This window comes from Notolepis coatsorum (assembly GCF_963971535.1).
Source record: "Notolepis coatsorum genome assembly, chromosome: 12".
NCBI lineage: Eukaryota > Metazoa > Chordata > Actinopteri > Aulopiformes > Paralepididae > Notolepis > Notolepis coatsorum.
This window is the reverse complement of record NC_140176.1, coordinates 43,018,071-43,033,517: the sequence shown is the minus strand read 5'-3', so window position 1 is coordinate 43,033,517 and position 15,447 is coordinate 43,018,071. Positions and strand designations below refer to the sequence as shown.

The 15,447-nt window shown below is 43.1% G+C and overlaps 1 protein-coding gene across 1 annotated transcript in view; it reads left to right on the top strand.

The window, feature by feature from the left end:
* Positions 1-773: 773 nt before the first annotated feature.
* The window catches only part of rnf32 (ring finger protein 32), a gene marked incomplete at both ends in the record, with an annotated part of 34,331 nt that continues 19,657 nt past the window's right edge, over positions 774-15,447 (top strand). The window contains 4 exons of the mRNA XM_084325822.1: positions 774-864; positions 957-1,189; positions 13,601-13,859; positions 14,093-14,235. Coding sequence (XP_084181948.1) covers positions 774-864; positions 957-1,189; positions 13,601-13,859; positions 14,093-14,235 — 726 coding nt within the window. The remainder of the gene's footprint in view (positions 865-956; positions 1,190-13,600; positions 13,860-14,092; positions 14,236-15,447) is intronic.

The window sequence follows — 15,447 nt, the reverse complement described above, 5'->3', positions numbered from 1 at the left end:
TTCCCTGCCGAACAGGCGCCCCGACTGACCAGTAGGAGTCGCTGTTTACAACGACCAGGATACATACCCCACCGGCTTCCCACCCGCTAACACTGCCAATTGTGTTAGTAGGGACGACTGACCAAGCCGGAGGTACCGCTGACAGCTGGATTAGATCCCAGAGTCTCTGCGGTGGTAGGCGAGCGCTTAGTCCGCTGCGCTACCCAGCCGCCCCACAACTAAGATTCTTCAAGAGTTTTTGGGGATGGTGAGCTTTTATCATCGGTTCATTCCCCATGCGGCGGGCCTTATGCACCCTCTGTACGAGACCCTCAGAAGCAAGGTTCCCAAGCATGAACGTGACTGGTCAGATGAAATAGCGAAGGTGTTCACAGACACCAAGAGCGCTTTGGCAAATGCCACCATGCTTGCACATCCACTCCCCGATGTGCCCATTGCCCTTATGACTGTTGCCTCAGACTACGCCGTGGGCACCGTTCATGAGCAGCTGGTAGACAGTGTCTGGCGGCTGCTTGTCTTCTTCGGTCGGCAGTTCCAGCCCAATGAATGAAAGTGCAGCACATTTGACCATGAGCTGCTGGGCCATAGGCGATTTATGTTTCCTGCTTGTGAACCACAAGCCACTATCTTTCTTCATGTCCAAGGTCTCAGAGCCATGGTCCGCCTGGCAGCAGCAGCACCTAGCCTACAAATCAGAATTCACCACAGACATTCAACATGTGGCAGGGAAGAGCAACATTGTTGCTGATTGACTCTCCTGTGCGGTTGTCAACATGGTTCACCTGGGCATTGAATACGCCACACCCCATTGTACCTGCGAGCTGGAAAAGGCCTCTCGCACCAGGGCAGAAAGCCCTCACAAAGGCTAGCTTTTTTTTTTTTTTTAATACTCACATCCCCCCTGATGGACCCCCTACAATTTGCCTATCACTCAAACCGGTCTACTGACGATGCAGTCAACCTGGCACTGCACTACACCCTCCAGCATCTGGAGACCAAAAACAGCTATGCACGGATACTTTTCATTGACTTCAGCAGTGCCTTCAACACCATCGACCCCCTCATACTGTTTCAAACCCTGACCAACATGAACATTGCCTGTTTCTGGCTGCTGGACACACTGAAGGGCCGCAAACAAGTAGTCCTCTACAATAACCACACCTCTCTCCCTCTGACCACCAACATCGGAGTACCACAGGGGTGTGTTCTTTCCCCGTGACTTTTTTCCCTCTATACAAACAACCTCCGATCAGCATCCCCCTCAGTCAAGACGCTGAAATACGCGGACGACACCACCATCTTAGGGCTGATCTCCAACAACAAGGAGGATGACTACCGGCTGGAGGTGGAGCGGACACTAACGTGGTGCAGAGAACACAACCTCTTACTCAATGAAAGCAAGACTGTTGAACTCATCATTGACTTTAGGAAAACCACACCCACTAAAACACCCATGCTCATCAACAATCAACCCATTTCAGCCACAGACACATTCAAATACCTAGGAACATACATCAGCAATAAACTAAACTGGGACCATCACACCACTCATCTACTCAAAACAGCCAATCAAAGACTATTTCATCTGAGACAACTCAAGAAATACAAGGTTAGGAAGAACTTAATGGTACAATTCTACACAGCCATAATACAAAACATTATTTCATTATCCATCACTGTATGGTACGGCAACACACCCAAACACACACTACACAGACTAGACAGGATCATAAAAAGGGCATCCAAAATCATCAACTGCAAACTCCCCACCCTGGACTCTATACACAAATATCACACCATCACACGCGCAAACAAAATCATTAGTGACCCCCTGCACCCAGCTCATCACCTCTTCCAACACCTCCCCTCTGGTAGGAGGTTCAGGTCACTAGGTAGTCACACTGTAAGGTTCAATAACAGTTTCTTCCCCAAGGCCATACAACTGCTTAACTCCAACTCCTCCTAAATTTACCCCCTGCTGTTATGTTTCTTCTGGTCTATGTTACATTGAACTGACATCTATAGTTTTTCGTACTGTACTGTTTCTGTCATGTATTTGTTCTAGGTGGTGTTTTCTGTTTTTTGTACTGTACTGTTCCATGTGTCTTTTTATGTTTTATGTGGTGTATTGTCGCAGCTACCACCTGCACCGTGCTTGAATTACACCGGCCTGGCCGTGTGGCAATAAAAGGAACTTGAAAAGGAACTTGAACTTGAACTTGTGGCATGGGCTCAGGAAAGATGTGCAGGACTGGGCTGCAGCCTGTATGAAGTGCCAGCGTGCTAAGGTGCACCCTCACATCAAGGAGCCGTTGGTGCTATTCAAGGTGCCGAGTGGCGGTTCGATCGTGTAAACGTGGACCTGGTGGGATTACATAACCTACTGGTTTACATACCCGTTCAACATGGTGGACAGAACCGGCAACTGGCCGTAAGTCTGCGACAACTGCTGATGTAGCGCAAGCTTTCATCAGGACCTGGGTTGCTCAGTTCAGTGTGCCATCTGGCATTTCCTCCAACCGTGGACCCCGGATCGCCTCGGACCTCTGGGCCAAGATCACCCAAAACCTGGGAATGAAGCATCATTGCACCATGGGGCATTCCACCCACAGGCAAATGGTCTTGTGAGTTTTTCCACTGCTCTGTGAAGTGCTTTCATACCTGTGCCTTTTTCCCAGTGTGGACCACCAGGTAGTTCCAACCGGCCTACGAACAGCTAAGTATGTCTTCATCTCGCACGAGACGGACGATAACTATTGCGGTCAATGTTGGGGGCAAGCCCGACCACATCTCTGTGGATTGCCTCAAACCGGCTCACCAGCCTGTCAGACAGCCTATGCGCCCGCATCAAGGCCTGTCCCCCTGGTCAACAAGCCAACGGTGCTGCCTGAGGCCCGGGGTGAGGAACAGGTGCCCCTTCCAGCACCTGTTAGGGTGCTCGGGTCTTGGGAGAGTCAGTCAGTCTCCTGTCAGACTGACAATGCCGGTTCTTGTGAATGCTAGGGGGGGGGGTCTGTAGTGGTTAGACACAGGAGTGTGTAAAACATTTCACAAGCCATCATACTCTAATATGTTCATTCTCTTTAAGAGAGTAGAGGTGATGATGATGTATACTCACAACACCTGTCACATTTTGACTCTGCAACAAAAGGTAAAGGAGCTTCGGCTAAGCTTGTTAGTTGACGTTTGTTCCCACACACACTACAGCATAGAGTTTATGATATAAATATCAAGACATTTATTAACATCTTTTCAATTCTGCCACCAAAGCCAAGATCCATAACCTAACATTAATTAGACAATTGGAGGTAGCGGTTTGATCAGACAGATTGTGGAAACAAAAACATCGCTGCCTGTTCCTTTGGATAGAAAAACAAGTAAATAAGTGTTGCTACTTTATCTTTCATCGCTCACTGGAATTACAACAAGAGGCCAAGAGACTTCTCTCATTTGGCAGAATCTCAACATGCTTTGAAGTATCAAAGCTGTGGTGAATGACTTGCCTCCTGACTGCTTCAGCAACATGTGTCATTTAGGCTGTAGGGATTTTATGCTTTTTTTGTGTGTGTGTTTTTTTTCCTTCGTGATTGGCTTAGCTTTTGACAATCAAATCATTTCGTTTTTTTTGAGTGGGCCAAACATATGACAGCTTATTGCTGAGTGCTGTGCTGGCACAGAGGTATTATAACAAGAGGAGTGGACACGGACCAGGCCAGGTTGAATATGGGACCACTGTCCTGCAGCACAGCCCCTCTTATTCCGTTAATAGGTTGGTCTTACTGGACCAAGACTTTGTTTTGTAGATTATTCGTTTTTGTATGCTTTTTTTCCATGCTGAATGAGTTATTATTTTAACTGTTGTAGTTATTTGTACTTGATTTAAAGAGGACCATCAGCATGATTGCATATGGGAAGCACAGTTTTACAGATGTATCTATTATATCAGCTAAGCGATATTATATCAGCTAGTTGACAATATTAGTCGAAGGAATTTCTTTAGTCAAGGACTGTCTTATTATGGCAAGAGATAGGTGATATCCCAATGAACTTACACCAGTCCATATACAACATCTTAAAATAATTTAAGTGCCACTTTCAAGACTTCCACCAAATGGTCGGTATAGTTGTTGTTGTTACTGTTGTAGTGTTCTAAAACCATGTAAGCCGTCATTGAACTCTGCTCCTGGCAAAAGAATACCTCCGTCTGCCGTGTTCCTCACCCCTCATCACCTGAACATGGACTCTTCCACTGCAGTACATGGTAGGGTGGGAGGAGACAGCAGGGTCCTGTGCAGACGCGGAAAGTCCCCAATTATGTGGTAATTCTAGAGAGTGGTTGTGATATTTATTCTTATTGCCCAAAGAACTTGGCATTTACGAGACTCACCACAAACACATTCCGCACAGCACAGGCAAACTTCAGGCTCTTGCTCTCGTTCAATCAGATGAAATAGCTAGTGCTGATTTATGGCAGGGTTTTCGAAGTAAGTCTCCCGGCTTTGCTCATTTAATTCAGGTGTTCTCTTGGGTTGGGGGGGGGGGGGCGGAGATGAAATAATTGTTTTGTTTGAGGAGTTAGATGATATTGATATTATAGAGTATGTTAAGAAATCTCCACTGCAACAACAGCCACTTGCACACTTCAAGACTTTATATTATTATTATTATTATTATTATTATTATTATTATTATTATTATTATTATTATTATTATTATTATTATTATTATTATTATTATTATTATTATTATTATTATTATTATTATTATTATTATACACTATTAAGGAATGGTAATAATAATAATAATAATAATAATAATAATAATAATAATAATAATAATAATAATAATAATAATAATAATAATAATAATAATAATAATAATAATAATAATAATAATAATAATAATAATAATAATAATAATAATAATAATAATAATAATAATAATAATAATAATAATAATAATAATAAAATAGATAGAGGGTTTATATAGAGCTTTTCTAGTTTTACACTAAGGGCTGTGGGTAGTCAGACAAACAACAGACGAGCGTAACACAAACACACACAAGGATGGAATGGGTGTGTGTGTGCACTGTGTGTGTGTGTGTGTTTGTGGGGGGGGGGGGGTTAGGAGAAGGCAGTGGAGAAGAGATTGGTTTTGAGGCGGGATTGGAAAATTGAGAGACTCTGAGTCTCTAATGTCTTGGGGGAGGGACTTCCCGAGCCTGGGAGCTGCCCTGGACAGGAGCTTCGTCACACAATATTGATGGATCACTCACGATCACCCGGACACATGCACCAATTCAATCACCGAATACGACCAATTTGACACAGACACCTCTGAGTACATGTCAGATTAAAGTGTTCAATTGACCTTTTATTTTAATTCAGTAGAAGGTCTGCGTCTTTGCAGCCTGTCCGTAATGCTCTGTAAGAGGGCGGCCGATTCATTGTCCTCTGTGCATAAAAGGTATGATTTGAATCAATTGCACTTGCATTGTATGTAATCAGCATGGAGTCATGGAGGAGTGTGAAAGCCTAACGTGTGGAAGCTGCACTGCCTCTCACTCTCAGCAGGGGTGGTCAGATTCCCTTGCTTCTCGCTCCCAGCAGGGGTGGTCAGATTCCCTTGCCTCTCGCTCTCAGCAGGGGTGGTCAGATTCCCTTGCCTCTCGCTCTCAGCAGGGGTGGTCAGATTCCCCGCGCTCATACCTTCACCAGGCACAATTTATGGCCATTATGGGATTCTATTTCTGGCAATAGTGATGGATTCTGCTCAATTATTGTCCATTACGGAGAGAGATGGCCGTACAACCACACCAGAAATGATTGGTTTGCTGCTGCTGTGACATTACATTGAAAATCGTCACTGCATATTCAGTGCAGCTAAACATTTAAAAAAAAATAAAAAAAAGTAACTTAGGTTTATTCGAAATGCTGTGAAACTTGTGACTATAACCACAGTGGGTTGTAGAATAATGTGTGATTGTGGGGTTACTAGAGTCAGGCTTGATTCTTCCATTGTCATACGAGATGCATGTCTTGGCTTCTACTGATGTCAATGTAAAGGAGACATTGGATACGATAAAATAGGATCGGTGAGATAAGATGACTATATTATCCCTGTTCTTTTCTACAGGACTAGATGGAAAGGGACCGAAGAGAATATTATACAAAGGTAAATAACACTATGTTGTGCAGATACGTTAACATTAAGAATAAAGATATATATTATATATAATATATATATATATATAATTTATATATAAATGGTAAATAAAATTAAAATTAAAATATATATAATAATAAAATGATAAGCTCAAAGCACAAGTTTAAGCACAGGATTCCTATTTTATATACCATTAAGGCTTCTCTCCGCGATGGTGGCTCTGAATTGAGGTGGGCTGTGTTTTCTAGCATGGTTTTGGTCCAGCAATCTCCTAAAGGACAAGGTCCTGGCTAATCACATCAACATCAACAATCAAAATAATGCTTAAAGTTTTGAGTGATCATCTTGGACTTCCATCTTCGTGACGTTGAAAGAAAACGGCAGTTCAGACAGTGTGTCGTACTACGGAAGTGTATTGCTGCCACACCAGAAACATAAAAAAATATCAGTATCACGTTATAACGTGATAACTTATTGTTTTAACATAAAACGTTATAACGTGAAATGTTTTACGTTAAAACAATAAGTTATCACGTTATAATGTGATACTGATCTTTTTCTGTTTCTGGTGTGGCAGCAATACGCTTCCGTAGTCGTACTGTGGGATCGTAGGGCTATCTGGTTATTGAGATGGCTCTGGCACGTGACAAACATCATCGCCATGCCATTCGGACAATTGGGTGAAACTTGCAAAGACAGGCTCCTATGGAGAAAGACACACCGTGATCAGGATCGTCATGTTGCCGTCTCTCGAGTAGCTCAAGGGGTAGAGTGCTTCTGAGTATGGCACTAACACTGTCAAGGTGAGCGGTTCGATTCCCACCGGGGGGACATCCATTCTGAAAAAGCGCATGCAGTCGTTCCATTGTAATAGTAGTACACACTGAGTAGTACTAGAACTGGAAAAGCACTACAGAAATGCAGCCGTTTGTGTTTGTGGCCATTAGGATGTCTCACTCTCGTGGGGATGATGTCTTCGTTCCATAGAGGAAAACGCCAACACTAGAACCACCACAGCTCAATGCGGTGGGCCTTTATATTGGTGTAAACCAGCACCTGCAAGCAGGTCTGACCAGGGACGTGCACAGGACTTTAGAGGGGCCAGTGCTCAAAGGCTGAAAAGGGCACTATACCTGTGTGTCTTATAACGGAGTGCGCAAAGCGCGCAAGCACGGTTTTGGGGGCCCCCTTTTTATGCTTTTGGGGGGGTTTTGGTGATCAAATATTGAATATTGAACTATAATAATCAGTGCAGGAGCTCACTTATCCTTGAAAGACACTTTTATCACTGACTTAAAAGGCCCATACATCTCCATAAATGTTCAGGGGGGAGGGAAGTGCTTACCCTACAGACCCCAAGAAGTGCTGTATATTCTGTATTGTTTAATATAAATGCATTTTTTATTCCAATCCCGATTTGTATTTGAGATTCCCAAATCCCATCGGACTTGACTTCTTCGTGTCCCTGATGTAAACAAGACGAAAGTCTTTCTCTGGTCTGCATCCCCTTAACAATTGTATGTATTGAGCTGTACTGTACTGTACCCATTCTGCAATCTGTTAATAAACTTTTCAATCAATCAATCAATCAATCAATCAATCAATCAATCAATCAATCCCTCAGTGAGTGTAATACCAGCATTCAACTGTATGCGCCACAGCGGTTTCTATCATCATCATCATCACCACCCACACTATGCATAAAATATATAGGTCCGCGGAGAGGCACGCTGAGGAGTGCAAACTACAATGGAATATGGGGCATCTTTCTCTCTTTACCTAATATTTTGATTCTATCCTGACATTTTTCAGTTGGAAGGGCAGTCTATATGCGCATCGGTAAAAAAGACAAATCTTATTTTTTTTTTAAGAAATGTTATGGCACTTTTTTTATGAGGCTCAAAAGGGCAGGTGCTCAAGCACCCCTTGGGCTCTATGTGTGCACGTGCCTGGGTCTGACCCTTTAGCTCAGCTGGTTAGTGCGGCCACCTGTGGATCCTATGGTTTCAGGTTCAAATCCACTCAGTTAGATCGGTGTAAAGGGTAATTATATGGTATGGCCAGTGAGGTTTTGAGTCATGTGGCCTCATGGCAGTGCTATTCTGACAAAACTAAAATCATTGAACCACTCCTTGACGCCTTGTCCGATCGTGATGAAACGTGCTGTCCCTTTGCGATATCCTATGTTATTATTTATTAAAGCGATATGCAAAACAATATGGCTGCCATTTGGATTTTGTCAGATACCTTTTTCCATACTTTCCTATGCCGTTCACTTGATTCTCACTAAAGATTCTCACTTGATTCTCACTGAACGTATGGGCCGGCGTTTTTTGAAAAGTTGGTACTGAGGGCCACGCTGTTTGACTGGATTAGGGGTGTGGTCAAAGGATTTTATCGAGGCGTTTCGGGGATATACCCTTTGCTGTTGGCTGTTGACAGCATAAATCTAGTTGAATTATTTAGCCAATTTGTAATCCAAATGTAAACAAACGGATCACCCCGACCACTGAAGGCTAAACCACATCAGAGATTATTTTAATTCTCAAACTTGAGAATTATCTCGAGCGAGTGCTTCATAGACTGTACAATCTGAGTTTTCAATCCATTTTGCTGCTGTAAACGTATTGTTTATATTTGTAATATTTGTAACCATTGTAAAAACAATAATAATAAAGAATGATAATAATTGAGTTATGATGAGTTATGAACGTTAGAAATGGCTTATTTCTTCCATCTACAGTAACGTCACAAGTCAAACTCTACCAAGAATCTACGTGCGTACAGGTAACATGGAATACGGTCAAATAAATCCGGCCTTTAAACCTTTTGGGCCGTTTCCGTCAGAACCGCAGGGCACTGCACCATGAATACAAACGCCTGGCGAGCGTCCCTATAGAAACAAGCTCTTCCCCCGACCATCGCGCTGTTTGCATAACCCACATCATTACATCACGGTTAAAGGAGAAGGGTGGGTTCTGTCATCCCTCTGCCAGCAGGCCACTGCAGTGGACTTCCTCTTGCCAGGGTTCAAGACTGGCAGTCAGCACAAAGTGAGGGTAACGGAAGGGACAGGTCCAGACACAGTGGTACAGGGGGGGGGGGGCCTCAGCAAGCCCTCTTAGTGCCACCGAAGCCCCTGACGACGGGCATTAATCAAAATGCCAGATCAATAACTTCTCAAGTGCTAATAAGTGCTGGCACATTTTGTGATATGTGAGCCTGTTCGTCATTTCAACTGTCCAGAGATTTATGGGAAATCCATTGTTAGGTCCAAACGTATGAGGTAATGTAGCACTTAGTAAATGAAGTAAAGCGCAGAGCCCGGGGTGATTTGTATTTCATTTACAAAGGACACGTCTAATCTCTGGAAGCGCCATCTCTCGGAAAAGCACCCAAATGGCCGCGATGATGGCCGTGTGCTTTTATAGCTTACTGAGTCAGCAGTGACGCAGGAGATAACAGCAAATAGCAGAGCCTCTTTCTCCTCCTCTCTCGATTGGTTCCCTCCCCCAGATAACCAGGGGGGGAGGACTCACCACAGGGTGATTAAAGTCATGTTAGAGAAGCATTACGGGGCCAATAAGTCATAAAATAATTTGATTTCCGTCCCCTCCACTGTCTCTTATCAAAGTGATTGGTCTCCCGGTCATCTCACGGGCTGACATAATTGTTAATTAACCATTAGGGGCTGCCCTTTCTCATCCATATCTCAGGGCAATTACTCATCTGACAACAATGTGATATATCACTGTTACATGATGCATGGAGACAAGCCCCGTTTTATGTGCCGTAACCGACGCTGTGGCTGTGCCGGGATACTGTTATGTATTCATGTCTGGCTGCTGTGTTTCCCACCAGGTATTGATTACCTTGATCAGCCTGTTGGTTTCTCACATGATTATTCTCCGGAAATGGAATTCACAGCCATCTACATATCAGAGACAGAGAGAGATAAAAGAAAAGCTGAATATAAAATGCAATATACTGTGTGAAAAGCAAAAAAGGAGTGGACCAAAAGTGTTTAAAAAATATATATATATTTAAAGGTGCTAAAGGGGGTAAAATATCAATATATCATAACAGAGGCTCCATGCAGCACCGTGATGCAAACACCATGAATTTACTGGTAAAGCTTTCGATACAAGACCTTCGTCAGAAGGTATTCGGAACAAAAGGTGTTCTGATAAAGGTCTTGGATCGAAAGCTTAAGCAATAAGCGAAAGTGTTTAATTTATTAATATAATGTGTAATTATTATAATTTTTTTTATTTGCTTTATTATTTATTTGCTTATCTCCCCTGTCTTAATTTTTCATTCCAAACATTATTAATCACATCATCACACAAGGCCACGCTGAATATCTTTTAAACACAGACGTATAGCAGGATTATTATTGTCCTTTTCAAGCCGCGAAAAGGTTTACAAAGCAGTTCAGGAAAGGGTTCTCTTTCAAAGTTGCACGGCCCACTTTTCTTCCCCCCCCCCCCCCCCCCCCCTACCCTTTCTCTTAAGTCATCAGCTCTTTGCACGACAAGGTGAGTTTTTCTTTGGGAAATACCACAGATCAGGTGAAGAGGTTCAGGGGGGGAAGAAAGTTAAATAAAAAGCTCTTTAAAATGGTATTTATAAAGAAAAAGACAAACAGTGTCCCTGTTGAAAATAAAAGTGCACGGCGAAAATCCATTCTGATGACAGTTGGAAGAATGCCTGCTTTATGAGCGACTTGAGCCCCATCTTTGCCGTATCTTTTAAGCGTGATTATTTACTTTGAAAAAAAAAAAACCCAGGCCCCTGGAGTCTGGCGTTGCGGACGACAGCCCTTTGATTGAGCCCTGGGGCTTGAATTCTTAACTAATAAATTGTTCCACGCCTTTGTCTGGGGGCATTAACGGCAGTGGTCTGCGTTATTCTTGCCCTAATCTCAAGAATGCGGCAGCCTCTTGAGAAGCACACGGGGTTCCCTCTCCCCCCCCCCACCCCCCCCCACCCGAGAGTCGGGTCTTCACTTTGTTTTCTTAAGACGACTCGCCCGGATTGACAGGCCTCACTGTCGACCCCTCTCCTCGGCCATCTGTTTTCACCGATGCTGTCTGAACACATCAAAGTCAATCAAGGCTGTAAAGCATTTTTAAGGAGAGACGCGTACACACACACACACACACACACACACACACACACACACACACACACACACACACACACGCACGCACACACACCCCGACACTGTGTGAGAAATAAAGCTAACTTTTCATCGAGCCCACACACAAAAAGATGGTTTTGGAGACGACTCCTACGTGTTTTGTGTGTATGGTTTTCCATGCGAGGGGTGACCTGGGAGGGCTCCCTTAGCTCACGTCGCAGGTATGAGCAGCTTAGCTTTGTTCAAACGCCTGCTCTGACGACAGCTCAGTGAGTCACCTACACACACACATACAGACAGACACAGACACACAGACACACATACACACACACACACACACACACACACACCGTAGACTAACTCTAGCCTCCTTTGGTCAGGTTCCAGCAATCCAGCTACTCCCTGACATCTCTCTCTCTCCACAATAAAATAATCATTAGTGGGAACATGTCATCTCAGATATACCAGGTTTTTTTCTTCTTTTTTTATGGTATCACGTAACATTATACTTGGCCTTTGAGAGAAGGGGCGGAGTGTGGACCTCTACAATTTAGAGTTATCGAAAGAGGAGGATGGATATGTGTCGATCAGATTTTGAACATTTAATGAGAATGTCATTAAATGTAACTTGTTGTTCATAGGTCTAACCAGCCAAACCAATATTTGAATACGGTCAATTGAATCCTTGCACTGAAGAACCATATTGACATTTTGTGGACAGTCCATGTTGTGAAGTTATTCTAAATCACTTGGGAGTGTGAATGTGATATATCACAAGAAACTACTCAACCTTGACTGTCTTTAACTATGAATGAACACAACACTAACTCACCACCTTTAGATAATAAAGTACTCAACCTCTACTGTCTTTAACTATGAATGAACACAACACTAACTCACCATTGTTAGATAATAAAGTACTCATCCTCTGTCTTTAACTATGAGTGAACACAACAACACTCTAACTCACCATCTTATAATAAAGTACTCAACCTCTACTGTCTTTAACTATGAGTGAACACAACACTAGATAATAACGTTTGAAAACATTGTTCCTCTGAAAACTTGAAACAGACTTATATGGTTTGTCTGAGGTAACCCTCCCAAACTCAGAGAACAAAGACTTGAGCCTGCACTTTATCAAGATGTAGCCTAAAATCTCCATATACAATGACCTGGGGATTATGGTAAAGGTGATTTCCAAGTGTGGTTTTCTGGGGATAAGGGTCAATTATGTGTGTGGTTCGATTCATAACTAATAACAATATCATAGTATAAAACTCATTGGGCTGTCTACAGTCCAGACCAGTTGGTTCTTTTATTTTGGGTCAGAGGATGTCAGTCAAGATAAGTCAGAACAAAGAATGACTCCACCTCTATCTCTCCTCCTCCTCCTACATCATTGAATAGGCTACTAAACTGTATAACAGCACAAATATACTCAGATATTGGTCCTGGGGGGCTATTCCCCTTTATTAATCAAAGAAAACAACTGGAAGGATGACATTGATAGAACACCTATTTGATTGCACCATGTTTATAACATCAATAATTTCAACAAAGACAATAAATAACGGTCTTCGTCTTCGATCTCTTCAATAGCCAACATTCCCACGGAGCGGACTAGGGCAGACCTGAGGAGGATGGTGATGATGGTGGAGGGAGGAGGGATGTGACAGGTTACCTATAGTAACCGATGTAAACACTGCTTCAACGGATACATGATGACAATGCGGAAGGTTTGGTTGCAGCTAAGTTAGTTAGTCTAGCTATTGACTCACTTTGTTTTTAAACTGTTAGAGTAGCGGTAAGCCTTTGTGTTTTGTGTATTTGCTCATTATGGATAGCTAACGTTAGTTTGACGGTCGCTATTTGCAACGTAGCCGCAACACACATACATACTTGACTGTTGTTGTAATATTAACGCTATAGTATGGTAAGAGAGAACAAGACAACTCACCACAACTTTGTTAAAACCCACTTTTATAGCTCCGTTTGTTAAAACGCTCACTTCCGCTATCATCTTTTTCATAAAATGTGCGAACGTTCCCAAGGACACGGCCATAAAACAAAGGAGAACACGGAAGTAAATAATTTTTTTAACCAGACTATTATTACAACAATCAAGTAGGCTAGATGTGCTTGGTGTGTGATTGCATCTCCAATATGGCTGATAAAGAAAAAAAGTACTGTACAGAGTATGTCATTTAGTTATGCTGTATCACACTCATTGAAATTAATTAAACAGAAATTAAGATTATGGACAATACAAATCAATAACATGGTCTACAGGGTTCAACCTCAAACGGCATCACCAACAAGTTGGTCATCACCTCTGTCGCCCTTCAAGACCACATCTCACGAAACCTGCAGCTTGAGAACAAGTCGGTGGTGTGCGACCCTGTGAAGTCGAGGTTCTGTAGGAAAGCCACCACAGACACCAAAACCCACCAAGACGGAGGTGGCAGAAAACTGAGAAGTCTCCAGAACCAAGGTGCACAAGAGGAGACAGAGTATGTGCTTGACCCAGCACCACCTCGTCTGACATTAGGTGGAGAAATAACCACCTGCATGCCTTCAAACCTAATTTAAAACAAACTGTTAATAAATTCATCCTTCAGACAAAGAAACAAGGTCAAGTTTCTTGTGACATCACATTCACACTCCTGAGTGATTTTGATCGACTTTACAACTGCAAATACACAGGGCTGTCCAAAAAAAGGAAAAACAGAGTTACATATTCTTCACTGCAAGGGTTCAAATGTTGGTGTGTTTTTTTTATAGCTCAGAAGATGGGTTTGGTGGCGTGCCCAGCCAGGAGGCTGACTGTGGAGCAGTGGAGACAGGTCAAGGCCAGGTCTGCTCAGGAAGGGGACTCTAGTCGGCCCTGTGTGATCTGCAGGGAAGAGTTCTGCCTCCAGCCTCAGGTACCCCCCCCCCCCCCCCCCCCCCCCCCCAAAATCGACAGTACAATAGCTGTCGTTTTGGTTTCTGCATGGAAAGCTCTTTCCTGAATGTTCTCAATGTTTCCCATCTCTTCTCAAGAGTAGTACATCGCCTGGCCCTTACTTATATATATACACACAGACACAGACGCGTAGACAGGTACACACATGTATACACACACACACACACAAAGTCCTCCCCCTCTAGTTCCTGTAGACGACTGTACAAATTTACCCATACTGCCTCGGAACTCAACTGTGACGCGATGATGTAGCAATCAGTGTGTTACTGTGAGGGTCATTCAGTCCTTTACACCTTTCTGATCCCCTTTTAAGATGCCAATCTCCTAAAGAATGCAGGAGCTAGAATAGACAGCCTCACAAAGCACAGTTGCCATAGACGCACGTGTAAATATTAGTTTGACTCAGGGGTGGGTGGGTGGGGGTGTTAATTAATGCCTGCTAACAAGGCAAAAGTGACAAGAGGAGATCTCTTGACTTACTCTCTTACTAGTCTTTCGTTCATAATATGAAATGGTTGTGTCATGTGCCACATTCTTAATTTCCTGTATTAATTGGGCAATTAAGAACTCATCAAGTGTGCATTTTTTTATCAATCAAAATCATTTGAATAATAACTACCACAAAACACTTACAAAAAATCTCCCATGCCATTGATTTCCCTTTGTACTGTACCAACATATTGTGTTTGTCTGGTACATTGTGTGTTTTTCTGGTACATTGTGTGTTTGTCTGTTACATTGTGTGTTTTTCTGGTACATTGTGTGTTTTTCTGGTACAGTACATTGTGTGTTTGTCTGGTACATTGTATGTTTGTCTGGTACATTGTGTGTTTGTCTGGTACATTGTGTGTTTGTCTGGTACATTGTGTGTTTTTCAGGAGAGCAAGTTACCTTGAGGCTTTCCTAGAGAAACCTCTCCCCGGTCTAATGGCTTTGTTGAGCTCCTGGATATTGTGCACTGTTGGGGGGGCTTTCACCAGTGATGGAGTATGTTGGTCAGGCCAAAAACAATGGGAAATCAATATACCTCCCCCTGCCCTGGAGAGCTCTGTGTGAGCAGGTTGGTGTGCCAAGCTCCATAGCCTCCTGTACGATAAGAGTTTGTCTTATAGGTGGAGGCGACCATAGCAGCCTGGTCTCCCACTGTCTCTCTCTGCCCCCCCCCCCCCGG